Source organism: Mixophyes fleayi, chromosome 1 (genome assembly GCF_038048845.1).
Source record: "Mixophyes fleayi isolate aMixFle1 chromosome 1, aMixFle1.hap1, whole genome shotgun sequence".
Taxonomy (NCBI): domain Eukaryota; kingdom Metazoa; phylum Chordata; class Amphibia; order Anura; family Limnodynastidae; genus Mixophyes; species Mixophyes fleayi.
This window is the reverse complement of record NC_134402.1, coordinates 211,089,089-211,116,162: the sequence shown is the minus strand read 5'-3', so window position 1 is coordinate 211,116,162 and position 27,074 is coordinate 211,089,089. Positions and strand designations below refer to the sequence as shown.

Below are 27,074 nucleotides of genomic sequence, written 5' to 3'. Positions count from 1 at the left end.
TAGGGCCTGATTCCTTAAGGAACTTAGTGAAGACATTTCTGACGTAAGGATCCTGGACAAAACTAGGTTAAATTGCAAAGTTCTAAAATTAGTTTCCTATTTTGCACCTAAGTTAAACACTGTCTGTTTCTCATGTAGCACACAAATATCAAATATAATAATATACTCACATATATATATATATATATATATAAAAATGTGAGTGTCCAAATGAACTATCAACTATTTGTGGCCTACATGAAAAAGCAGCCAGTATTTAACTGTTGTACAACATAGCAAAATAATTATCTCCCCTTTACCACATATCCCTGATCTCTTGATAAAGTCATCCAGACGAAACGCGTTGAGAGGGATAGTTTCTTCCTGTGTTGGTTTCCTCGTGGATTGCCATACTTACCCTGGCCAGGTGGATTTAGGATCCAGTTATTACCATCCGGAAACTCACAGATAAGCTCCAATATGTCTTATACTATGTACGGGCATTTTTTTTAACTTTTGCTATTAAACCTTTTAATATGATATTTACTTGTGGACAAGTTCATTATGGTACCTATCAGTGTGATCAATTTGGTGATTATATATACAGATTTACTGCACCATAATAGTTCTCTCATTGAGCTTTCAGTTTATACCAGAGGACTAAAAGGAAATCATATGAGAGGATTCATATCATATGGACACTTGGGAAACCATACCAGATAAGCTGTTTTCTATTTGATCTTTGGTACAAGGCTATTGTATCTGCACCTTTATATTGAGATTTGTTTATCTCTCATATAATACACTATGTGTGGAGCTTCTATTATTTTTGTCTTCCATATATATATATATATATATATATATATATATTGTAACAAAAGGAGGCATTTAGCTGGCAATATGCAGAGAAAGCAGGGAAGTAGAGTAAAGATTGAATGTAAAGACTTATGTATGAAAAAGCAATAGTTTAAGTTTGGTTAAACTTACATGATTTGAAATCCTTCCTCTCAGCAAACAGACAGGGTGTGTCTGTTAGTGCAAACAGAGCCAGGGATGAGCGTTTCCTCTTAAAGAGAAGGTGGGTGTGTCACCTGTCCATCAAGCTAAGGCTGGGGGAGGAGTATCAGGTATAAAAGCTTGTTTGTATAATTTGTGCACTGAGACCAACGCTGGGGAAGCTGGCTGGTCTTGAGAGAGCTGAGCTATGTCTAGCTAGCGTTTAAGGTCTCCAAGAATTGCTGTGAAATCTGTACGGTGTCAAAACATTTACCACCCTGACAATAAAACTACATAAAAAAGGAAGAAGTTGTTCGCGTGTGCTTCAGCAGTAGCGGGCTCTTGTGACTAATATATATATATATATAGATATAAATGTGAGTGTCCAAATGAACTATCAACTATTTGTGGCCTACATGAAAAAGCAGCCAGTATTTAACTGTTGTACAACATAGCAAAATAATTATCTCCCCTTTCTTTTTAACATGGTTTGGTCCAGGAGACTTAAGTTAGAAATGTCTGGACTAAGTTCCTTAACGAATCAGGGCCGCAGTGTGCTTTATTAGAAAATTGTGTCTTGTAAATGCCAGAGACATTTAGTGGATTGTGGAAAGAGTCATACTGTGACTTAGCTTCTAAATACAGACATATTTTGCAGCAGTTGCAGTGTCTCTACCATATCCTTAGGGAATGGTTTGAAGATTTATAGTAAGGTTAGTACTGTACACATTTTGGTGGAGTGCTTGGCCTGGTCAATGTGATTTGGAATTTTTGGGTTTAATGTTGGAATTACAATTTATGGCCACTCTTTTGCATTGTGACATGGTTGTGCACAGTTCACATTAGCCATATTGGTAGTGCTTTCCTTTCCTTTATAACACAGTATCTCTAGGTTCCAGGATGGCCAAGCATAACGATGAGCCCATTGATGAGATGGCTTTTTCCAGTCAGGACTCCAGTTGTTTCTCTCTTTTAAAAATATATTTTCCTTCTTCTCACTGTGTCTCTCTCTATATCTCTCTGGGTTATTTTCTTTATTACACTTTTAGTTTAAACAACTGACAGGGGTGTACTCCCCTCACCAACAGCTCCTATTTACCAATATAGCTCCTCTGTATACAGGGGTCTAATAGATACTGCTCCCTCTTCTCAGATTTCTGGTACTCTCACAGAGTCTCTGTCCTGCCTCTCTGCTCCCTCTGTTTTGCTCCCAAGCAATAGTACAGGGGTACACTCTCTTCTCAGTCAGCTGCTTTTTCTTGCTCTCTTCCATACCCCATCTCCTCTTTCAACTGCTGCACTCCAACTGCCAGTTTTAGGGGCATATTCAATTAGCTTTTAAAATCGCGGTAACGCGCCGGAACAGCCGCGAAACGTAATACACGTTACCGCAATAACGTGGATTTTCGTTCGCAGCCCATAGGGTTGCGTACGAAAATCCGCGTTAATGCGGTACCGTATTACTGGCAAGAAGGCGCACTTTTCGCGGTAACGCTCGGAAAGCTAATTGAATATGCCCCTTAAAGTCATTCCTCTCACACCTTAGCCCCTCCCCCATCTGTCTTAAAATCCTATCTTCATAAATAAAACAGCGCCAATTAGCAAGTAGGCCATATCAGTGTGCTGAGTTGGCGTGTCTTGCCTTGCCATCATACTGTTAAAGGTCGCTGACACGTTTCAATGTCAAAATGAAAGAACTATTGGTGCTGGGACTTTGAAATTCAGTGATCTGAAGTGGTAATGCAATAAAAGGCACTGTCACTCATTTTTCTGCCAGTGTCCAACACTTGACTGATTAAATATTATAGACTGTGGCAGAAATGACAGGAAACAAGATATAGCAAGTTACATGCAAAATTGAACTTCACAAACACACATGTAGCAGGCATTTCTAGCTACCCTCGGTATCAGCACCAACCTGCAGTAGTCACTAATGTTTTTGTTTTTCTGTCTCTTGTATTAAAAAAAATAAAGATATGGTCTAAATCATATCTTGATGCTTTCCCTAGAGTACTAAATGCTCATTTGTACATATACTCTAAATATAATTAAAATCATACAAAATAAAGAAAAATAATATATGTTTTGGGACTGTATAGTTGCAGCTGCACCTGGAAATTTGTGACAAATGGCAAATTGCGTGCATTACAGTGCTTAAGGGAAGAGTTGTCAGGTAACTCATTTAAAATAGAGCATATAAAACACACATATTGCACGGCTGCACTGCAACGAGATCAGATGACTGGTCACAACAGGTGAGCAGTGCTGAATTCATTTCAATGCAGAATGCGTATCTATGCCCCATTTTAAATGCCTTACCTTGATGATCCACTTCATTTCTGTACGCATGCCTTATACAGCACAGCTGCTGAATGTTGCTTGGGAATGCAAATTAAAATATTTGGAAGCATGGGACTGTACCTAACATACAGAACAAGAGCAACGATACTCTGTTGTTTGGTTAATATAAAAATAAAGATGCATAAACAGTGCCTGCCACAATTCCTGACATGCATATAGAGTATCACATGAACAGAGAACTTTGGGGTAACGGTCAAAGCAAATTGTACGCCTTGCGCCAATCAGTCTGCACAGCCACTGAATCAATGAGGGCACATACTGATACGTGCATTAGGACCCACCAGCCGGAAGGAGCAGCCATTCTATTGACAGTGCGTGCGCGTCCACGAATGGGATGGTAACACACATCTATATCGTCAGGTAACCAACTTTGGCTCTACACTGGTTTTGTCCGGACCTACCAGGCCTAGGAGCCGCGGCCTGGAGTTGCGGTCTGATCTGGTCAGCAGATTATGGACTCGGCTTGACACGGAAGTAGAAACAGTCCAGGTATGAGGTCTTGTGGATTCGTGTTGTTTCATTTCTACACAGTATTTGAGTGTAGGGATCTATCGGGACACAAGTGAATACTGTAGTTAAAGAGAATGCACTACATTATCTGCGGGTGGCTAATCACATACATTGTAAATGTAGAGCTTACCTGGATCATAACCTATATGTTCCTTAAGACAAATCTGGAGCATTTTGTGTTCAAATGGCCGCAAAACCATGGACTACACTCGATATATGAATGGTCTTTCAAAATGGTATGAATGTTTTGCTTTTGTGCAAAATAATGATTTTAATAATTTTGCTGATAGACCACTCCTTTACCACCTCGTTTAAAATCTGCCTTAATTTTGTTTCTTTCGTGTATATGTGTGTGTGTGTGTGTGTGTGTGTGTGTGTGTGTGTATATATATATATATATATATATATATATAATTATATATTATATATTTATTTTGGGTATGTCTCCTGTCTGCACTGCTTGTCTACCATTTACCTTTACTTATTTTCCACTGGACCTCTGCTGTTACTTTCTGTCTTTCACATTTTTTATTGTCAATTGTTTAATCAATAAAATGTAACTTTGCTATTTGGTGCCTGATGACAATCCATTCACATTTCTCCCCCCAATGCTTCTTAATCTATTGCCCCTGTGAATTACTAGTGCTTCATTCTATTAGTCTCCCTTCACAGCATAAAACCTTTGTCTTGCAATGTTGTCCTTTAACACCGTTGTTGTGCCTTTAACTTTTTCTTATATTTCTCATACTCCTGGACCTTCTTTATTGTCACCTGGTTTTCAACCTGCTCATTGAAAACCTCCTACTTGCCTACCTGTCAGCATTCCTTTAAGGGCTTGTTCATTGAATGGTGTTTACTGTTTGCAATCTGCTGGTGTCATTAATTTTCAGATGCAAAAAAAACAACTATCCAGATACATACACAATTTTAATTTTTATTCACTTAATTTAAAAAAAATGGCTAATGTCAGTTACCCACTTGCATTGGAACACATGCTTTTACTAGCATTTTGTAATGCCAGTAAAAGAGTGCAAATGGAGACTAAACCTATTTCCTCCAATAAATGTGTCCATTTTTTTGCTTGTGAATGGGTGCAGCACTACAGTTACTTGCGCTTACTGAAGTAGAGGTCTTCATTGTCCTCTCACCAGTACCCCAATTCCCCCCCACATGTGTAAGCTATGGTTACACACCACATGTCAAACACGATCACCTTTGTTTGGTTACACACACCAGTGGGTAACTAGCCTGAGGACCATGTGCAAAAAAGATTTAAGTGCTATGCTTGCAAAATAGCTCTAGGTCCCACAGTGATTACAACGGTGGGGAAAGCATCAGGAAGTGTTCTGATTTCAATGGACAAAGGGGATGAGTAGAAATTTTCTTCAAACTACAGAGAACTGGCGTTCTGAGGTTTTGTTTTAAAGATAATGAGTTGAAGAGAAATATTTGAAATCTATCCGGCAGTGTTATGAATGTGGCATAGCTTAAAAGAACAGGGAGTCATCAGAAGCTGGTAGCAAAAAATGTTAATTTGTGCTCAAGAAAATATCTTTTCCTTTCCTCTGTTCTGCATTTCACCTAAAGGGTAGTATTGACAACACTGAAGCGTTTGAGTCAACCATCTCTTGCCCGGGGGAGTGTTTTGGGGGTTTTTTTTTTGGTTTTTTTTAAACAACTGTGTAAATTATGGAAAAGTGCAAAAATCCCTAGATCAATTTGTTTACTACCAGGAATAACAGAAAGTACCAATATTTTGCTCCCTGAATTAGAAAAAAATATGTCATGAGGCCAGTAGAAGCCTTCTCCAATAAATGGGAGCATTTGCTTATCTATGCTCTGTCTCTTAAACAAGGCTGTTTAGAGGAATTAATAAAGGACAGAGCAAGAATCATTGTAATATACTGATTCTGGCCAAAGAGGAACTGTATCTCTCTAAGTATCAGAGTTCCAACCTTTGATTCTACAATGTCCATGGTTTATCATTTCTAGTATTCAATCTGAAAGTTCAGAAGTTGAAATTGAATTCCTGGAGGTTGAATGAAACTTACTAATGAAGGGTTTATCGGACACCGTTATTCCTGCACTGTTAAAGAGCAAAGGAAGGTTTTAATATCTAAGATTTATAATAGGACATGAAAGTATTCTGTTGTGTAGAAAGGTTAAAATAAACCTTCTTGATTCTCTGAATATTGTTTTAATCTTGGATTTAATTTAATATAAAGCAGGCATTGTACATCAGTTATGAAAACTTCTCTAGAACATAGAGTTCCATTCCACCAGAGCTGTATCCACTCTTTGAAAAAAATCTGCAAAGTAGCTAGCTGGACTAGAGTTCACACTTTCACCAAGTATTGCCAGTTAGATGCTTTGACCAGTCAGGATCTGCCATTCGGACACAATTGTCTTTGGATAGCTTTCATTTATTCTCTCATAGGCATGTAATGGAAACTCTAGATTATCCTTAACTGCAATTCAAATTCTATGGATCTTCCACAATGGTATCCTTAATAAATACACTTTGTTATTGCATATGGCTTATGGGTTGCTTGCATGCTCACTTGTACTTTACTGGTAACTAGATGTAGGGACAGGTTGTTAACATTTTAACAGTTCTTAATTATTAGGCAGGCCTTTCTATCAGTGGGGATTCATGGAAACAGTTACAGGTAAGTGTAATCCATACTTAATGTAATCTGGAATACCATGCCTAACGCATCAGCTCTGTCTTTCCCCACAGTAGCCCTGGCACTAGCCTCCTGTTTGTCACACACGAGGCTCTCAGGTCCTGTCACTTACCTCTTCGCTGGTTTTCTAAGCTGTTCCTGCGGTCCTCAGGCTCTGCTGGTTTCAGATATCTCTGAAAGATGCTGCCCAGTCTGTCTACACTCCAGAGATCCCTCCAGAATCGGGCTATGAGTGCTGCCATCTTTAATTTGGTCACATGATTTCTCCCAGCCAAATAGGGGATAGCCGCCTCCACTCCAGGTTTCCCTCCAGAACCAGCTCCTGGGAGCTGCCATCTTGCATACGGTCAACTGATCCATCTCAGCAACTGAGAGTGCTGCTTTTGACCGCAGTCTTCAATAAGGAATCATCAACTACTATAAAAGTACTTCCTGGAGCCTTTTTACCTGTTGCCAGTGCAACGTTATTTCCAACTGGTTCCCATCCTTTCTGTTGTTCCAGTTCAGACAGTGCAGTCTGCATTCCAGCTCTGTTCCGGTTCCAGCATTACCGGTTAAGTCATCCAGTATTCCGGGTTCAGCAATTCAGTTCCTCTCTGGTCTGCTCTGCTAGTTTTATCACCACCTGTTCCTGTTCTTTCACCTACATGCAAAAGAACATAATCAGGCTACCCAGCTTTGTATACATAGTTACCAGCCTAACTCCAGAGTCACAACCCAGTCTGGGTACAGACAGTTTCTCATGCGTGACACTGTTTTAGCACTGCTCTTCAGTGTAGAACATTTATTACTAAACAGAAGAAATCAATTACTTTCAATTGTCTTTGCCTTTCCAGATAAAAAATACCACAAACGATTAATACACATGTGTATATATTTTCTTATTGTAAATGTACTGCTTTCTGAGACTATGCCATGTAGGTCACATGCTAGTTAGGTCTTTTTTGTGTAAGTGACCTACACCTCTTTTTTTAGCCTGAAGACACAGCAGGGGGTCATTACCTTCGACTACAGAGCTACATGGATAATGCAACAAGCAAGTAATTTAGGAAATAACAGATTGTAAATTGTGTTAAATTCAAGATTAGAGAATATATTAAATCCTGTCGGTAAACATTGAATGTAATATCTCAAAACTTCATGGTGCCAGCTAGGATCAAGGGGCTGGGTTACCCCCTGCCAACATGTGTGTTATAAACTGTATAAAAAGAGCCCTGTTTGACCATGTAATATAGTACCATGACCATGTAATATAGTATTCCATCTGTACTTCTGGATGATCACTGGTTCCACTAAACTAGTGTGGAAAGATCCATGTCAGGACTGTTGACCAATAAAACATCACTGCTTGAAGACTCTGCCTGAGGCCTATTACCTGCTGTATCCTGTGACCAACAGATAAGAGTGTACTCTCATTTGTTCCCTGGCTGTCCTGTGTTGAATCCAGTGTCTGTCAACACTTTGCCCGCTATCCAACAATCCTGAGCCACAGTAAGTGGACAAGAGGGTACCAGCCAGTCTACGGCAAAGAGGCTGCAGCAGCTATGCCAGCTTCCCAGTGCCACTGGTGGCAGCCGCATTCTCCTACAACTATTGAACAGTTGGCATTCGCAGTCGCCGAGTGTCTGGTGGCAAGGTGACTCCAGTAGGAGTGGTCAATACCAGTCGATTTACTGATGGTGAGAGAGAAACCCAGATAAACTGTGCAGGAAGAACATCCCTTCACCCCCACCCCCCTCCTTCCACATCCAAAACACAACGCGTGCGGTAGTAAACCCATCTGGTCACAGATTGTTATAAGCACTACTATATGTTACTATAACTAATGGGCATCACACTTTATTTTTTCTGATTTTCCAATTTTGGGGTATGGAATAAAATGAAGGCATATTTAGGGTTTCTTTGTAGCGTAGTTGAGTAAATATTTAATGTTATGGGCATTACATACGGAACAAAATGGGGGGAGGGTTACTTTCCATAGTTGTTCTCATTACACACTTATATCACAATTCTATCAATCCCAGAAATTCCAAATGTGTGTGTTGTTCCAGTTCTGCCATAGGTTCAGGATCTGATGTTTTCGTTCTGAGGTTTGTTTTTTGTATTTGCAGTTCCAGACATTGGTGGACTCTATACCATGGCGCGTACATGTCATGGTTTAATGCTCTATTAAGTAACTTTTTATATTGTTGTTTAATTATTTAATCTTATTTCTTTTTGTCCACTACCTGATTGCATCCCAGAGATAAATTGCAGATGACCTTTTCTTCTTGAATGATGTTAACACAAACCTCAGTGGCCGTGACTGAACTGCCAAAGGTTCTGTTTGTATTTAGATGTGATATACTCTTCATGAGGATCATATAGTAGTGCACTTGATTAGCAGCATCTGGCTCAGATTACCTTCTTTATTGATATGGAAGCAGTACTTTTCGCACATGGCTTCATGTTGGCTTATTTTTTTTGGATGAGCAGATAATGACAAATTAAAATATTATGAGATATTTATCAAATTTTATGACTTGGTAAGGACTAGATTGAAAATGATGTCCCGATATGTAAAAATACAGATTTGAAAAATTATGTGCTTTCTTCACTGTGTTTATTTTCTAAAAACTGAATTGGGTTTAGCAAATTGTAAGAAGCGAATACTATTTGGTATCTGTTACGTTTAGGCTCTAAATTGGGACTTTTCTCTCCCTGCAGATGATAAGATGCCAGCAAAGAGGAAACCAGTTCTACCTGCCCTGAACATAGCACCAACAATTGCTGAAGGTCCTTCACAAATGAATGATGGGTCATCTGAGTAAGTGCACTTAAAACGGACCTGTAGAAGAAAACCTCCAGAGTACCGACCATAAGCATAAAATATGATGCAGTAGAATCAATTGCAAACTAGCCAGCAGCTTTATAAACTTTGGCATATTCAATTAGATCTGCAGTTTGCGTTGCGTGACGGCTGTGCATTACATAAGGTAATATGGTACCACAACAACGCGAATTTCCCTCCACAACTCTATTGGGGGGTGAAGGGAAATTGGTGCTCTTGCAGTACTGCGTAGTACCTTCTTCGGTTGACCCGAAGCATAACCAAGATCTCTGGACCTAATTGAATTTGCCACTTGCTGTTCGTTAACATGATGATATTTTCCATTAGCACTATGATACTGGGAGGGAGAGCGTTTCAGTCTGGCCAGCACTGTGGACAGTTTTTACTGTTAACCTCTAACATGAAAGAAGAAAAAAGGAGTGCCCCACACCAGCTGTAACAGAAGAAAAGTTCTAGCAAAAATGTATTTTCCAATGTTGTTTAAAAGTTACTTCATTTAAAGTGGAATGTAAAATATGGAATTAAAATATGTTTAAACCCCATCTTTTTTGTTTTTTAATGCAATTCAAAAATAGCTTGCCAATTAACACTGACTTATGTCAATATTTGCTACTTGGGAAGTGCTTGATGAACCTCCAATGTGAATGTAGCATAACAACAATCTTATGATAATGCTTTCCTTTAAAATGTGAGATATATTAAGTTAAAAGAGAAATTGTATATAGTTAATCCAAGAGACCTGGTTACGTTAACTTTAAATATTTCTATAGAGAACAGATTTTCTGGCAGCCCAGAAATGCAAGTGCACATATTTTGTCTTTTGTCTACCAAAAACAATTTTCAGTGAGTCCTACTGTATCCAATATTAGAAGTCATCAAAGCATTCAATTGCCATGTTATTCTACTCCTTTTGTAACCATTCTTACCTTATGTGAAATATTTATTACTGCCCTTTGAAGTTGTTATTACTTCCTGGTACAGGGCCAACCTTGTAGACCTTCAAAAGAAATTAGAGGAGTTAGACCTGGATGATCAACAAAAAAAGCGTCTGGAAGCATTTCTTACGCAAAAGGCAAAAGTGGGAGAACTCAAAGATGATGATTTTGAACGAATCTGTGAACTTGGGGCTGGAAATGGAGGTGTAGTCACCAAAGTTCGGCATCGACCCTCTGGTCTCATCATGGCACGCAAGGTAAATCTCTGCAGTCATGGTCAAACGTTTTGAGAATGACACAAGTATTGTTTTTCACAAACTTTGCTGCTTCTGTGTTTTTAGACCTTTTTGTCAGATGTTGCTATGGTATGCTGAAGTAAAATTAAAAGCATTTCATAAGTGTCAATGGCTTTTATTAACAATTACAATAAGTTTATGCAAAGTCAATATTTGCAGTGTTGACCCTTTTTGAAGACCTCTGCAATTCGTCCTGGCATTCTGTCAGTCAACTTCTGGGCCACATACTGACTGATGGTCGCCCATTCTTGCTTAATAAATGCTTGGAGTTTGTCAGAATTTGTGGGTTTTTGTTTGTCCACCCGCTTCTTGAGGATTGACCACAAGTTCTTAATGGGATTAAGGTCTGGAGAGTTTCGTGGTCATGGCCCCAACATTTTGAGTTTTTGATCCCCGAGCCACTTGGTTATCATTTTTGCCTTATGGCAAGGTGCTCCATCATGCTGGAAAAAAGGCATTGTCGTCACCAAACTGTTCTTGGATGGTTGGGAGAAGTTGCTCTTGGAGGATGTTTTGGTACCATTCTTTATTCATGGCTGTGTTCTTAGGCAAAATTGTGAGTGAGCTCTCTCCCTTGGCCGAGAAGCAGCCCCACACATGAATGGTCTCGGGATGGTCTACTGTTGGCAGGGCACAGGACTGATGGTAGCTGTGACTGGATCACTTTAAATAAATTTATACCATAAGTTATTTATAAGAAAATAGCGCAGGCCGCTTATTTATATAAGTGCACATGCACTTATTTTTGATATTGTGTATATTTTGGTAAAGAAAATCTTTAATTTCTGAGACCAGGGGGAGAAAAATTTTTTTTTTCTGTTTTAACCTTTCTAGAGGAAATGTATTATTTGTTAAGGTATATATCTGATACAATAAGTCTTTTATGGATTGAAGTCTTTTGTGTATTGTGATTTGGGGAAATGGCTTGTTTGGTGTTTGTGACGTTCTTTGGGAATGTGTATTCTGAACTGTCTGAAGAAATGCCCCATATGTTAGATCTTTTGATGTGTGAAGGTCCAACATTGAAGGCAGGACATCACAGCATTTCTCGAATTTCATAGATAAGTGTAAATATTGTTAGCTTTGCAATGCATGTAAATCCATGTTTGTGCAACCACATTGCATCCTGATTCTAAAAATAGCCTGTGTCCAAATTGGTATAATAAGGACTGTCTTGTACACTGAAATGTTCTTCTTGTTTCATCTATTCTGATCACTGGTACCTTCAATCAGAGCAAATAAACATCACTTGCTTCAAATACCTGCTTGAAAACATCTTTAATATTTCTGTGACCTGCAGATTAGACCCTAAATCTAATCCGTTCTCCGGCTGTTTCTGAGGTTGCACCCAGCTCTTCAGTACCACCGCTCTGCTGCTACCCAGCAGTTCTGGCCAGTGTGATAGGCCAGTGGGGATCCATCCATAGCACCCTAATCCATAGTAAGCAATCAGGGGTACCAGCCCAAGTGTACCAGCACGGGAGTAAACTAGCAGTGACAGTTACCCAGAAGGAACGTGGTTCTGGGTGTCATAAAGGAGCAGGAGCCCAGTGGTGGTAGCAGGCTCCTCCTACTGCGGCAGGAAAGGCGTATTCGGAATAACGAAAGGGAACTGTGGCAAAGTAAGCCTAGCTGTTTACCAGCAACAACAGACAGTGTGGCATAGGCGGTCCATCCTGTCACAGTAGCGCTCACCTTACCTTCTCCGGACAAGCATTTTTGCCAGATGCCCCAAACAATCTGAAAGGGGATTCATCAGAAAAAATGACTTTGCCCTGGTCCTAAGAAGTCCAATATCTGTACCTTTTGCAGAATATCAGTCTGTCCCTGATGTTTTTCCTGAAGAGAAGTGGCTTCTTTGCTGGCCTTCTTGACACCAGGCCATCCTCCAGAAGTCTTAGCCTCACTGTGCATGTTGATGTAATCACACCTGCCTGCTGCCATTTCTGAGCAAGCTCTGCACTGGTGGTGTCCCGGTCCCGCAGCTGAATCAACTTTAGGTGATGGTCCTGGTGCTTGCTGGACGTTCTTGGGCGCCCTGAAGCCTTCTTCACAACTATTGAACCTCTCTCCTTGAAGTTCTTCATGATCCGATAAATGGTTGATTAAGGTGCAATCTTACTAGCAGCAATATCCTTGCCTGTGAAGCCATTTTTGTGCAAAGCAATGATGACTGCACGTGTTTCCTTGCAGATAATCATGGTTAACAGAGGAATAACAATGATTTCAAGCCTCACCATACTTTTAAAGCTTCCAGTCTGTTATGCTGATCTCGAACCTTGTCCTTGTCAACACTCTTACCTGTGTTAACAAGAGAATCACTGACCTGATGTCAACTGGTCCTTTTGTGGCAGGGCTGAAATGCAGTGGAAATGTTTTTGGGATAAAGTTCATTGTCATGGCAAAGAGGGACTTTGAAATTAATTGCAATTCATCTGATCACTCTTCATAACATTCTGGAGTATATGGGAATTGCCATAATAAAAACTAAGGCAGCAAACTTTGTGAAAAATACTTGTCAGTCTAAAAACCTTTGGCCATGACTGTGCAATCTAATGTATCTAATCCACCTCCTTCTTTTTCACATTGATTTCTAATTTTATTCATATTTATCATCTGTCTATTTTGTGATGGTTTTTTCCTTGTTTGTTTTTCGCTAGAGAATTTGTATTTCCTTTAAATCTTTTTCATACCAAATTTCCAACTTTTTCCTTACAGCTGATTCACCTAGAGATTAAGCCCGCAATCCGGAATCAGATTATTAGAGAATTACAAGTCCTACATGAGTGTAACTCACCTTATATAGTTGGCTTTTATGGTGCTTTTTACAGTGATGGAGAGATAAGTATCTGCATGGAGCATATGGTAAGAGAAATTAACTTTCCCCATTGCTTGCACTAAATCGCCAGTAAAAATTGCATGATCTCTTATCTAGAGAATTTATGAACTGGTTTAACAATACTTATTGTTTTCAAGCTGTACGCAAAATATTTTTTTTAAGGAAAATTACAGACAAAATGTTAAAGGAAAACAAAATCTGTTTTATGCTTTTTTTTATGTGCAGTTAACTGTGATCAGAGCATCTATTGCCATTATTTTTTAAATACTGGGCACACACAGACAAGCAAGATATGAAGTGGACAGGATAAGAACAACCTGCTCCAAATGGTGCTGAAAACAGCCACATCCGCAAGTGTGAATCTTTTCTTGTATTTCAGCAAATAAAGCTACTTGTGTGCTTCAGTATCATGGATCTATTCCTTCCAAGTTAATTTGACTGCATAGACAAATAGATTTGCAATAAAAGAAGAGCAGTCTTGATACTATTATACACAGCTTTAGTTGGACACAGTGTAGTGTGTTTAGTTTTGGAGACCTTGGTCCTGATTCATTAAGGAAAGTACTCATTTTTTTACTTAAGTTTTTTCCTGGACAAAACCATATTACAATGCAAGGGATGCATATTGGTTTATTATCTTGCAAGTAAGGAAAATACTGGCTTTTTTTTCTAGATCAACTTTAAATTTCCGTGTACAAATAGGCTATCAAGTATATGTGTGCTACATGAAAATAGACAGCAAAATAATAAACTAATTTGAACCCCTTGCATTGCAGCACTCAATTTCTTGCTTAACTTTACTTAATGAATCAGGCCCCTTGTCTTTTAGAGGGGTGAAAGAAGAGGAGGTCCAAAGTAGAGAAATGAAAATGGTGCATAATTTTAAATGCAAAGCTTACCATGAAAGACTTGCAGCCTGGTATGTAGAGCTAAAAAGAAGAATGAAAATGGGGACATGATTGAAACATTTAGGTTTATAATGAGGTCAGCAAGGTTCAGGACGGACATAGTCTCCAAAATAAATTTAAATTCTAGAGCAGCAGAACATCAAAGTGGTGTGTGTGTGTGTAGTTTATATGTTTTATAAAATCTACTATGTCTGTTACTGTTTTTTCAGTAACACTTGCTGAACGTTTGTAAGTGCATACATTAAACATACTTTGGATAAGCAAAGCGTACTGTTTGAATGAACTGATACTAAAATGGGCGGACGAGAGCCAATTGGTTTTAACTGCCTTCAACAGTCTGTTTCTAGTGGATAAAAATAAATAAATCTGTGTGCCAACAGGACGGTGGATCTCTGGACCAAGTCCTTAAAGAAGCTCGTCGTATACCGGAGGATATTCTAGGCAAAGTCAGCATTGCAGTGCTTCGGGGTCTGGCATACCTGAGAGAGAAACACCAGATCATGCACAGAGGTAATTAAATGGTTAAAAGGGAGTATTCAGAGAAGTAGAGTGCAGACAAAGAAATGTACTGAAGGGGTTAAATTAAAATCTGTTTAAACAAATTATCAACTCTTAGCCTAATTTTATGTTTTGCTTTGTTTCTGTAGATGTGAAACCCTCCAACATTCTAGTGAATTCTCGGGGAGAGATCAAATTGTGTGACTTTGGTGTCAGTGGGCAGCTCATTGACTCGATGGCCAACTCCTTTGTTGGGACTAGGTCCTATATGTCTGTAAGTTTGTGAGATTGTTTGAAAATAATGATGTGTGTAGAAAATTAAAATGCACTGTTGGCACATGAGAAAAACCAAATGTAATGTATGCCTTGCATGTAAAGCATACATTTCTTTTAGGGAACGAAAGTTGACCACAAAACAAGCTCAACCAGACTTGTAGCAGTTAGAAGTGCATTGAATGTGTAAACAAATCTATAAATATGAGACAAGGATGTACCTTCACATTGATTCCCTCTAACTGGTCTTTATTGAAATGTTTGATTTTATCCTTCACTCAGCCAGAACGATTGCAAGGCACACATTACTCTGTACAGTCTGACATCTGGAGCATGGGTCTGTCATTGGTAGAACTTTCCATTGGAAGATACCCTATTCCACCACCTGATGGCAAGGAACTGGAAGCCATATTTGGACGACCTGTACTGGATGGAGCTGAGGGAGAACCTCACGGTATCTCTCCTCGTCTAAGACCTCCAGGAAGACCTATCAGTGGTAGGGAAACTTATACCAGTTTTTAATTTTCAATTTTATTCACCATGAACTCTCTATACCCTATTTTCACATGACCCCTGCATATAATAATTCATTTATTCTTTTTCTTGCAGGTCATTGTATGGACAGCCGTCCGGCTATGGCTATATTCGAACTGTTGGATTATATTGTAAATGAGGCAAGTTACGTTTTACTTTCCTCTTCCTCCTATTGTTTTATGTGTCTAGCCTGGTCGTTACTCTGTGGGAAATTGTTATTGAAAGGGTTACAGCTAAGTAAGCAACTCTGTGTGAGCCTGTTTCCTATGGTTACTACATACATATACTAATGCAAATGTCTTCCTGGTTTATCCATGTGTGTAAACACCTGAGAAAATGTGGCGTTTAACACTCTGTCATAACATTGCAATCTGCTCACAAGCTACCAAGTATTATCCTGCACTGATTTCACATCACATGTTGAGAATATCCTAGTGCAGTGGATTTACATGCATTGCAAAGCTAACAATATTCACGCTTATCTGTGCAATCTTAAAACCTTGCTGTGATATCCTGCATCTTAATTTGGACACAGTGGACATCTGACAGCAAGTCTAATTGCATCTTCCTATGCCTTCAGATGCTAGACTCTCGCACTTTAAAAGGTCTAATAAGCTTGGGTCCTTTCTTCAAAAAGTTGCAGTGTACACATTTCCTCCAAAGAAAACAATTCTCCAAGAAAAGTTGCAAAATCCCAAATAAGGCGTTTCCTTACACAAAGATAATCAAAATACTTCCTGAATAAAGACTTATTGTTTCGAATATATACATCATAAATAATGCATTTTCTCTAGCAAGGTTAAAACAAACAAGATTTCTCTTTCATCCAGTCTGGGGGACACTGCTTACAATGGGGTTGTGGAGGGGAACACTGGAGTTGGCACCTAGCTAGTTAAATTTAGCACTGCTGACAGACCCTTCCCCTCTACAATCCCCCTGCCTCTTCCTCTTCAGTTTATTCTAGGTGCCCAAAGTAGTTGGGCAGGTTTTTTATTTTATTAATTTTCTTTAACTTTAATTTTATAATTGTTTTATTTTATAACATTAGATAGGTTTTTGGGGCAGAGCTAGGAGTGTGTTCTATTATAGAGAGCACACTCCCAGAAAACGAGGCAGCAATGACCGGGCTCTGTCAGAGGGAGCAGACTGCTCTCAATGGCAGAGCATTGGCGGTCAGATTGCAGGGTGACAAGCGGTCTCACGGACCGCTGTCACTCTCGTAGGCTCCCCTGATAACCGGCGCTGCCACTGCAGGCATAGAGTGCCGGTTATCGGAACAATGCTGGCGGCCATGTTTGAATGAATCATCGGTCCGTGGAGGAATACAAGGAGGAGGAGAGATACGGGGGCCATACCAAGATCCCCCCTCAGAAAGAAAGGAGGGGGTATCGGGGTACCTAACGCTGCAGGAGACCTCCTTTTTAAAAGGTCTCCATAACTCTGCCGAGAAGATAAGTTCCCTTTTAAAAAAAAAAAAGACAAGAATGCCGGAAGAGGGGGAACTAGTACACAGAGCTCCCCTGCTCTTCAGCACAAGTGGTACAGTCCGGTCTTCTGGCACCAGAGAAGCCTGGGAAGGAACTTATCTTGGAGGGAGCAGGCACCAGGACACTGCTGTTGGACTTCTCCCCTGTGTGGCCCTTTTGGCTAAGTACCAAAACATTTCTTTAACCATTTACAAGTAAACTGTATTTTGTGGTTTAAAGAGGGAGGCTAGTAAGGGTTATTTTTTGGTTCTCTTACTTGCCCAAATATCACACTGTCTATTAACCACATACAAGTACAACTTTTATTGCAGATTAGTTGATTACTTGTTGCTTGCTCTGTCTCTCTCAATCTCTCTTTATCTAGTGTGGTTAGTGTGCTTTTCCTTTGTAAAATGTCAGATATGAGAAAAGGCCCTATGGCTAAATAGTTTACATGTGCTAGATGTAAGGTTAAATTGCCAAATGGCCAGAAGGACCCGTTGGCGCTCTGCTCTGACTGCGAAGGAGGGGCCCCCTCTGCGCAAACCCAGTCCATTGCAGCCCCACTGACTGAGGAACCGGCCTGGGTGGCTTCCCTGACACAGTCGGTTTCCTCTTTAGCACAGATGATCTCTCAATCTACTCAGTTACTGACAAGTGTAGCAGCCTCTGCGGTATCTAATAATGCTGTTACACCCTTGGGGCTCCCTGCTGCCACAGTTTCTACTGGAACGGCTATAGCAGGACCTACCTCTATGCTTACGGACCAGGCCCCTGTTCCCACAGAACCTGCATGGTCCTCAGCATTTATAAAGGGTTTGGACAGACTAAACCCAGTTACTTGAATCCCCAGATTTGCCCCCTGCTAAAAGAAAGCGGATTAGATCTGCTAATCCTTTTATTGTCCTTTCAGATTCTGAGGGATTTTCAGAATAACAAGGAAAAACAAATGTTGATCCTGACCAGGTTCAACCATTGGAACAGGAAGAACTCACTAAATATCAGTTTATTGATGATTTGGTTTTAGCAGTGAGACAGGCATTGGACCTCCCAGAAATGGAGGATCCTAGTCCCAGAGACAGAAGTCTTTTTAAGAAGGCCAAAAGGAAGGTTATTCGGTTCCCCCTTCGGTAGAACTCGGAGATATTGCAGAAGGAGCCTGAAAACAGCTGATAAAAAGTTCTCTGTTCCAAGGAGATTCTCTTCCCTGTATCCTTTGCAGGAAGAGGATGTGACTCGCTGGGAGGGAATCCCTAAAGTAGATACTTCAGTAGCCCGTTTGGCCCGACACACTCTCCTACCAGTCCCGGGCACAGCTACTCTACAAGATACCACTGACCACAGAGTGAACTCTCAGTTAAAATCTATTTTCCGAGCAGCGGGGTCTTCCTTCAGACCCACATTTGCTTCAGCTTGGGTTGCTAAAGCCATGGAAGCATGGTCAGAACAACTAGCAGAGACCTTACAGGACTCAGAATTACTTCCCCCTAGCTTTACATTTGAAAGAGGCATCGGGGTACCTTTATGAGGCGGCTCAGAGCACAGCATCTGTGTCCTCTTCTATTCAAGCTGCGTCAATTTCAGCAAGAAGAACGTTATGGCTGAAATCCTGGGAGGGGGATTCAAAATCAAAAAAATCTTTTGAATCCATTCCTTTTTCAGCAGCAGGTTTGTTCGGCCCGGAATTAGATAATATTTCACAGGCAACGGGGGGCAAAAGCACTTCTTTGCCGTTACACACAAGTAGGGGCCGGGCCCCGCGGTTTAGCTCCTTTCGCCAGCCCTTTCAGGGGACCTTCTTGCCTAGGGGACAGTCATTTAGAGGTAGACAACCGAATGCTCGAGGCTCCTCTGTCAGAGGCAGGTCCTCGTTTGCATCCAGGCCTCCAAGACTCAGTAGAAGCCTGCGTCCTGACTGCCACTCTATTCTCTAGGAGGTGGCGCAAGTGGGGGGACGTCTGTCTCTTTCAGGAGCAGTGGGCAGCGTCATCCCAAGACCCTTGGATTCTGTGCATTATATCAAGGGGGTACAGGATAGACCTGCTGGGTCCAGTACCACATTGTTTCTTTGTAACCCCGCTACCCTGAGATCCACAAAGAAGACAGGCAATACAGGCCTGTGTCGCCTCTCTTCTTTCGCAAAGAGTCATTTGTAGGGTACCAGACAACCAGAAAGGAAAGGGATTTTATTCAAATCTTTTTCTGGTCAAGAAACCGGACGGGTCCTTTCGACCCATTCTAAACCTAAAGAACCTCAATGTGCACTTACGGGTGGACAAATTTCGGATGGACTCCCTGAGGTCGGTAATAAACGGTTTAGAGAAGGATCAGTTTATGGCGTCCATAGACATAAAGGACGCATACCTCTACGTTCCCATTTGGAGCGGTCATCAGTCCCTCCTAAGATTCACAGTGGGGGCCTCCCACTATCCGTTTCGGGCCCTTCCCTTCGGCCTCTCCACAGCTCCAAGGGTCTTCACAAAGATCATGTCGGTGATGGCAGCGTGTCTTCACTTAAAGGGAGTTCAGGTCGTGCCCTACCTAGACGATCTGCTCATCAAATCCTCCTCAGAGATTTGCTTACATCAGCACTTGTCCCTCACCATAGCGGTCCTCGAGAGCCATGGGTGGCTGATAAACTTAAAGAAATCCCAGGTGGTTCCGTGCCAACGCATGGTCTTCCTAGGACTCCTCATGGACACCAGTCAGCAGAAGGTGTTCCTGCCTGCGGAGAAGATCAGTTCAATTCGGAGTAGAACATCTCAGGTCTTGTCCTCTCCCAGTCCCTCAATTCATTTGTGCATGCGGCTGCTTGGAAAGAATGTGGCCTCCTTCAAGACGATCCCCTTCGTTCGGGCTCATTCTCGATGCTTCCAGTGGGATCTGTTGACAAAATGGTCAGGATCCCACCTACGTTTGGATCTCCAGAGGATCTCGCTGTCCCCGGGGGCGAGAGAATCGCTTCAGAGGTGGCTGGCTCCGGATCACATGTCGGTGGGCAGGTCTTTTGCTCCATGGTCATGGATCATGGCCACAGCGGACGCCAGCCTGACAGGTTGGGGGGCGGTAGTCCTGCATCTCCGGCTCCAGGGGCTCTGGTCAGTTCAGGAATCAGTCTTGTCAATCAACACGTTTGAGTTGAAGGCAATTCTTTTAGCTCTTCGGGGCCACCCTGTCAGAAGTCAGTCCGACAATGCCACGTCTGTGGCATATGTCAACAGACAGGGAGGAACCAGGAGTGCAGCTGCAATGCGAGTTGCAGCTCAGATATTTCTTTGGGCAGAACAGTATGTTCCAGCAATTTCGGCAGTATTCATTCCAGGAATAAAAAATTGGGAGGCTGATTACCTCAGTTGCAATGCGATGATGCCGGGGGAGTAGTCCCTCCATCCGGAAGTATCTGAAGTCTAATTCAGAGGTGGGGCCTTCCAGATATAGATCTCATGGCCTCCAGACACAACAAAATGGTTCTCAAGGGCAAGAGACCCCTTAGCGGTAGCGGTGGACGTTATGACCATGTCATGGGACTTCAGGTTGGGGTATCTGTTCTCTTCCCCCCCCCACCCAATTCCCATGATTCCTCGCGTACTCAGACGAGTGAGGCAGGGCGGTCTGCCGGTAATTCTGATAGCACCTGCATGGCCGCGTCGAGTGTGGTACGCGGACATAATCTCCATGGCGGTAGGACAAGGAGATCGTCTTCCATCGCGGGACGACCTTCTTCTGCAAGGTCCCTTTCGTCACCAGAACTTTCCTCAGCTCAGTTTAATGGCATGGCTGTTGAAGCCAGGCTCTGGAAGGCTAGGGGTTTTTCCCCCAGTGTAGTAAATACTCTGCTGCGAGCTCGATAACCGGTTTCAGCTCGCATCTATCACCGTATTTGGCGAGTCTATATCAGATGGTGCGAAAATAAGTCCTGTCACACGTCTTCCTTTCGTCTCCCTCGCTTATTGGCATTTCTTCAGGATGGGCTGGAAGCAGGGCTCCGTTTAGGTTCCTTAAGAGTTCAGGTATCGGCGCTTTTAGTTTTCTTTCACCTGAAGTTAGCGGATTTCCCAGATGCCAAGACTTTTCTTCAGGGAGTCTTACATATTCAGCCTCCCTACGTTCCGCCTACAGCACAATGGGATCTTAACCTGGTACTAGATATGCTTAAAGGACCTCCTTTTGAGCCCTTACTTGCGGCAGATTTTAGGTGTCTGACCTGGAAGGTCGTCTTTCTTTTAGCTATTGCATTTGCACGTAGAGTTTCAGAATTAGGAGCTCTGTCTTGCCGGGAACCATATCTGTTTTTTCACGAGGACAGAGCGGTATTAAGAACTCTCCCTTCTTTTGTTCCAAAAGTAGTTTCGGCTTTCCATTTGAACCAGGAAATAGTGGTTCCGGTCTTTTCATCGACTTCTCATTCTGATCTGCAGTCTATGGAAAAGTTAGACGTGGTTAGGGCACTCCGTATTTATGTCAAAAGAACTTCTCAGGTTAGACGCACAGATTCTCTGTTTGTCCTTTATGATTCTAACAAAAGAGGCTGGCCAGCCTCAAAACAGTCCATTGCGAGATGGATCACGGCAATCATTAAGCAGACTTACATAAGGGCTAACCGTCCTGTGCCAGAGAGACTTACGGCCCATTCCACCAGATCGGTAGGGGCGTCGTGGGCAGCGAGAAATGGGGCTTCTGCGGACCAGCTTTGCAGGGCAGCCACCCGGTGTTCTGTCCACACCTTTACCAAATTTTATCAGTTTAATGTATGTGTCCGCGGATGCAAATCTCACTCGTACTGCTCTACGAATGGGGCTTTCAGAGCGGTCCCACCCTTAAGGGGCTGCTTTAGAACGTCCCCATGGTAAGCAGTGTCCCCCAGACTGGATGAAAGAGAAAAGAGGATTTTTGTACTTACGTTAAATCCGTCTAATTTCGTCTGGGGGACACTGCGATCCCTCCCTTTTGCTTTTTTCTCTGTGTGCTCTTGGTTGATTGGCTTTTTAATTAACTGAAGAGGAAGAGGCAGGGGGATTGTAGAGGGGAGGGGTCTGTCATCAGTGCTAAACTTAACTAGCTAGGTGCCAACTCCCATGCTCCCCTCCACAACCCCATGGTAAGCAGTGTCCCCCAGACGGAATCAGAGAAACGGATTTAACGTAAGTACAAAAATCCTCTTTCTTCCCTATTCTCAGAAATAAAGATTTCTCTTGCTAAAATATACACAATATAAAAAAAATAAGTGCATTTGCAATCATCTCTCTCTACCTCTATCCCCATTTAGGAAGATGTAATTAGACTTGCTGTCAGATGTCCACTGTGACCAAATTAAGATGCAGAATATCACAGCAAGGTTTTAAGATATCGATAAGTGTAAATATTGTTAGCTTTGCAATGCATCTAAATCTATGTTTTGGTAAACGGGTTACATCCAGATTCTAAAAATAGCCTGTAAGGCTGTGTCTAAAATAGTATAAAAAGGGAGCCTTTGTAAACTGAAATGTATCATTCTGATGTTCCATCTGACCTGACCACTGATGCCTTTAATCAGGGGAACTTTCCTTGTCCGGGCATCTGAGCGAAATAAACATCATTCTTTGCTTCAAGACCCTGCTTGACAATTTCTTCAATTTTGCTGTAATCCTGTGACCTGCAGCTTAGACCCTAAATCTAATCCGTTCTCTGGCTGTTTCTGAGGTTTGGACCCAGCTCTCCAGTACCCCGCTCTGCTGCTACCCAGCAGCTTTGGCCAGTGTGATAGGCCAGTGGGGATTCATCCACCGCATCCTGATCCATAGTAAGCAGTCAGGGGTGCCAGCCCAAGTCTATCGGCACAGGAGTACACTAGCAGCGACAGTAACCCAGAAGGAGCGTAGTCACAGTCTGAAAGAAGGAAATGCTAACTAAGTATTTTGAGATGAAGTGTCAAATGCCTGCTCTGGCCGAAGGCCCAGTAGGCGGTCGTCATTGTGTGGCCTTTTGTCTAGTGTGTTAGAACCTGACTGAACATTGTACACAGCACAAGATGCAGGAAATCACAGCAAGTTTAGGATATCACAGATAACTGTAAATATTGTTAGCTTTACATTGCAAATCCATGTTTGGGTAAACAAATTGCATCTTGATTCTAAAAATAGCTCAGACCTCAGTGGGCTGGCTTACCTGTGAGGCTGTGTTCAAATCTGTATAAAAGGCACTGTCTTGTATTGAAAATTGTTCTGCTCATTCCATCTGCCGTGGTCCCCGGTACCTTCAAACAGGGTGATAAAATAAACATCACTTGCTTGAAAGACCTGTTTGGCAACTTCTTTATTCCTTTGACCTACAGATTAGACCCAAAATCTATTTAGTTCCCGGCTGTTTATGAGGTTTGGACCCAGCATCCAGTGCCACCGCTCTGCCCACTACCCAGCAGCTCTGGCCAGTGTGATAGACCATGAGGGATCCATACACCGCAAACCTGATACATAGGAAGAGGTCAGGAGTACCATCCCAGGTACACCAGTAGCACTGGGTACACTAGCAGCGTCAGTTATCCAGATGAAATTGCATTTGTAAGCCCCTCCTACTGCGATGAGAGGGCGCATTTGGGATAATGAAAGGGAACGGAGGTAAAGTAAGCCTAGTTGGTTCCTAGCAACAACAGATGGTGGCATAGGTGGTATATCCTGTCACAGTAGGGATATACTGTTACCCTCAGACTATAGTGGGGTTCTTCAGTGGTAATTTTTGTCTAGGTTGATAGGCGCAGTCTACTGCCATTTTTGTTACTGCGTACATTGAAGAACATTAAATTAAATAAAAAATGTAGGTAGTGTGTGGTTCATGCATTTCTGAACAGATTGTTGTAGTCTAGGTCATGGACTGTTGATAGAATCAATTGTTGCTTGGCCTGCCATAGATTTCAGTTTTTACCAATCGGTAATTTGACACTTTATATGGCACACCTAATTGTTCATGTAATATTTAATCAACCAATCATGTGGCAGCAACTCCATGCATAAAAGCATGCATACATGGTCAAGAGTTTCACTTATTGTCTATTCCAAAGAACAGAATGGGAGAGAATTGTGATCTGAGTGACTTTGTGGAGTGATTGTTGGTCCCATACTGGGTGGTATGAGTACCTAAGAAATTGCCAATCTCCTGGAACTGGTATTTTTACACACAACCGTCTGTAGACTTTACAGAGAATGTTGCGCAGACCAAAAATAATCCAGTGCGTAGCAATGGCATGCTGACAAGCATCTCTGAACACATCAAACTTTGAAGTAAATGGGCTAAAGCAGCAGAAGACCCCAATGGATTCAACTCCTGTCAGCTAATAACAGGAAACTGAGGCTACAGTGGGCACAGGCTCACCAAACTTGAGCAGTTGAAGATTGGAAAAACATTGCGTGGTCTGATGAATCTCTGTTTCTGCTGCAACTTGCATTTTGAGCATTGTTTAAATACCACAGCCTACCGGAGTATGGTTACCAACCATGTGCATCCTTTTGTGGCCACAGTCTACCCATCTGTTAAGTTAAAAAATCTAAGAGCAAGAACAGGAGCAGTAGGTTACATAAGCTTGCAGACTGGGACAGCCGAATGCTGTAGCGTGTAAAAATAGTCTGTTCTTGGTTGCAACACTCACTACAGAGTTCCGAACTGTCCTTCCTGGGAACTTCATAGATTTGGTTTCCATAGCAGAGCGGCCGTAGACAAGCCTCAGATCACCATCTACAATGTCAAACTTTGACTGGAGTGGTGTAAAGCATACAGCCATTGGACTCTGGAGCAGTGGAATCGCTTCACCATGGTGTAGGAGAAATAATGGTCTTGGGGCAGTTATTTATCATCTAGCCTGGGCCCCTTTTCTCCAGTGAAGGGAAATCAAAACCTTAATGCATACAAATGATATTCTAGAAAATTTTGTGCATCCAACTTTGTGGCAACATTTTGGGGAAGGTTCTTTCAAAACAGAAGAACAGTTTTTACACCAGCCTGTTCTAGTTAAAACAATAGCGTAAACAATTTTTCTCTGTTCCCTGTCTTACCCAAGGATAGAAAGAATTGACATCCCTTTTCCAGGTGCAGCTTATTAATCACCACACAGTTGCACACTGCTTCCTTGAAATTCACTTTTTTCCAGTGCTTTCATGAATTATTGGAATCCGGAAGATACAGTAATCGCCTCCCTTCAAAAAGTTCACAGTAGGCAAATTTGGAGTTAAGTATATGACACTCACACATGTATACTGTGTGTGATTTATTTGTGTATGTAAACCTCCATTATAAAGGAACATCAAATCTGGAGTGCTGGAATTTATTATTTTTCAAAGCCTTTCACCCCTTCTTTTGTAATGTCCAAAAAGATGAATTCCTTATTAATGCATACACAATTTACTATACAAGATAGAAGTAGAGAACTCAAATGGAATACTGCAAATGTACCGTGTTTCATAGAGCGCAAGCATCCTACTGTAATTAATATCTTATATATTATTTTATCTATATATTCCCACTCTACAGTTTACTTATGTTGGATCTGTCTTTCTTCTTTTTTGCAGCCTCCTCCTAAGCTCCCATCTGGAGTCTTCACACCAGATTTCCAAGAGTTTGTACATAAATGGTAAAATAAGAGTATTTCCTGTTTAATAGGTAACTTGGTTGTTCATGACTTGCATGTTGATGTAACGGGGTTCCTATAGAGTGTCTTAAAAATAGAACATGCATTTCTTACAGATCCACAACAGAGGTTTTGAAGTCATGAGTACTGATGTCATCAGTTGAGTTGATCAACACTACAAAACTGATTTTTATGGATTATTGTGTTCAGTTTAGGATATAATTTATTAACATGAATAACTATCCATCTCTGTACTCCTGATGTTACAAATGCATTTGCTCAATACAGTATATGTTAGTATTAAGGACTAAGGTTTTAGGTGCCATATCTGTTCCCCAATTAACAACTGCTCTTTTCTCTAGTCTGATAAAGAATCCAGCTGAACGAGCAGACCTGAAGATGCTAATGGTGAGTTATGTTTAATCTGTTTGTGAACAGTGTAATAGTGCTGTCCAATTGTTTTGCTAGAATATTATAAATACATGCTTACTTTAAAATAAATAAAAATTGTCCTGGTGGATTACAGAAAGCTGTCTTGAGATATGACATAACAGCTATACTTTAAGCAGTAGCTCTAAACTGTTCTTTTATATTCTAGATGTGGAATAACTGTTGTAATGCCTTTTAGCACAAATCAATAGTTTTTTTGTTTTGTTTTGTTTTTATTTTCCCACAGACCCATACATTTATTAAACGTGCTGAAATCCAGGAAGTTGACTTTGCCGGCTGGTTGTGCAAAACTTTAGGTCTGCGTCAGCCAAGTACTCCAACCCGCACCACCAACTAATGTTCCTTTTATGACATTTGCCATTCATTTATTCATCTGTCTGACCACTTTCCCCCCCCCCTACCCCTCCCCTCTATTCTTTATTTGCTCATTCTTTAGGGGGATTTTAAGAGCTAAAGTGATTATGAAGGGGGAATGTGGAGCATTGGACACCTTTTTCACACATTGCTCTGCTTTTAGCAAACCAGCTCTGTATGCTTGTGTATATCTTTCCACATCTGCCAATCACCATCTCCTGTGCACACCATGACTTTCAGCAAATGTGGATCAACGTTAAGCAGTCTGTTACTAGATCAGGATTATGACCCTAGAAGTTGGTCTCTGAGCAATTATGCTGCCTGTTGTGTTTATCCCTACCACCACAGCTACTTCAAGAGAGTAGTCCGAATCCACAGGAAGAGAAGAATGTCATATGTTGCTTCAAAAGTTTCTTAAATGTCATGAAGTTAAAAGAAACTTCATAAAAACTTAACATCTGCAAAGTGCATCTAGGAGCTCTCAAGACTTCTCCCTACTTCAATGCAGGTACATATCTGTTTAATTCAATGGTTGTCCAAATAACAAATAAATTTAATAATACAA

General features: G+C 41.4%; 1 protein-coding gene across 4 annotated transcripts; it reads left to right on the top strand.

Moving 5' to 3' along the window:
* Positions 1-3,544: 3,544 nt before the first annotated feature.
* MAP2K2 (mitogen-activated protein kinase kinase 2) lies at positions 3,545-27,074 on the top strand. 4 transcript variants are annotated; one of them, XR_012690863.1, is made up of 12 exons: positions 3,545-3,825; positions 7,509-7,569; positions 9,240-9,339; positions 10,345-10,555; positions 13,313-13,459; positions 14,722-14,851; positions 14,989-15,113; positions 15,395-15,608; positions 15,722-15,786; positions 25,647-25,737; positions 26,068-26,113; positions 26,382-26,396. XR_012690863.1 is itself a non-coding variant. In XM_075204855.1 (12 exons), exons 2-12 carry the CDS (start codon positions 7,554-7,556, stop codon positions 26,490-26,492), a joined length of 1,227 nt encoding a protein of 408 aa, XP_075060956.1. In that variant the 5' UTR covers positions 3,550-3,825; positions 7,509-7,553; the 3' UTR covers positions 26,493-27,074. The 4 variants fall into 4 exon arrangements, 3 of the variants coding, with proteins under 3 accessions (XP_075060956.1, XP_075060957.1, XP_075060958.1); XM_075204855.1 differs by having other exon boundaries at positions 3,550-3,825; positions 25,647-25,708; positions 26,382-27,074; XM_075204856.1 differs by lacking the exon at positions 7,509-7,569 and having other exon boundaries at positions 3,554-3,825; positions 25,647-25,708; positions 26,382-27,074.

Coding starts and splice junctions, on each gene's coding strand:
- MAP2K2 (XM_075204855.1), top strand. Junction 9,340..10,344: donor ATGAATGATGGGTCATCTGA/GTAAGTGCACTT, acceptor TTCCTGGTACAG/GGCCAACCTTGTAGACCTTC. Junction 13,460..14,721: donor GTATCTGCATGGAGCATATG/GTAAGAGAAATT, acceptor GTGTGCCAACAG/GACGGTGGATCTCTGGACCA.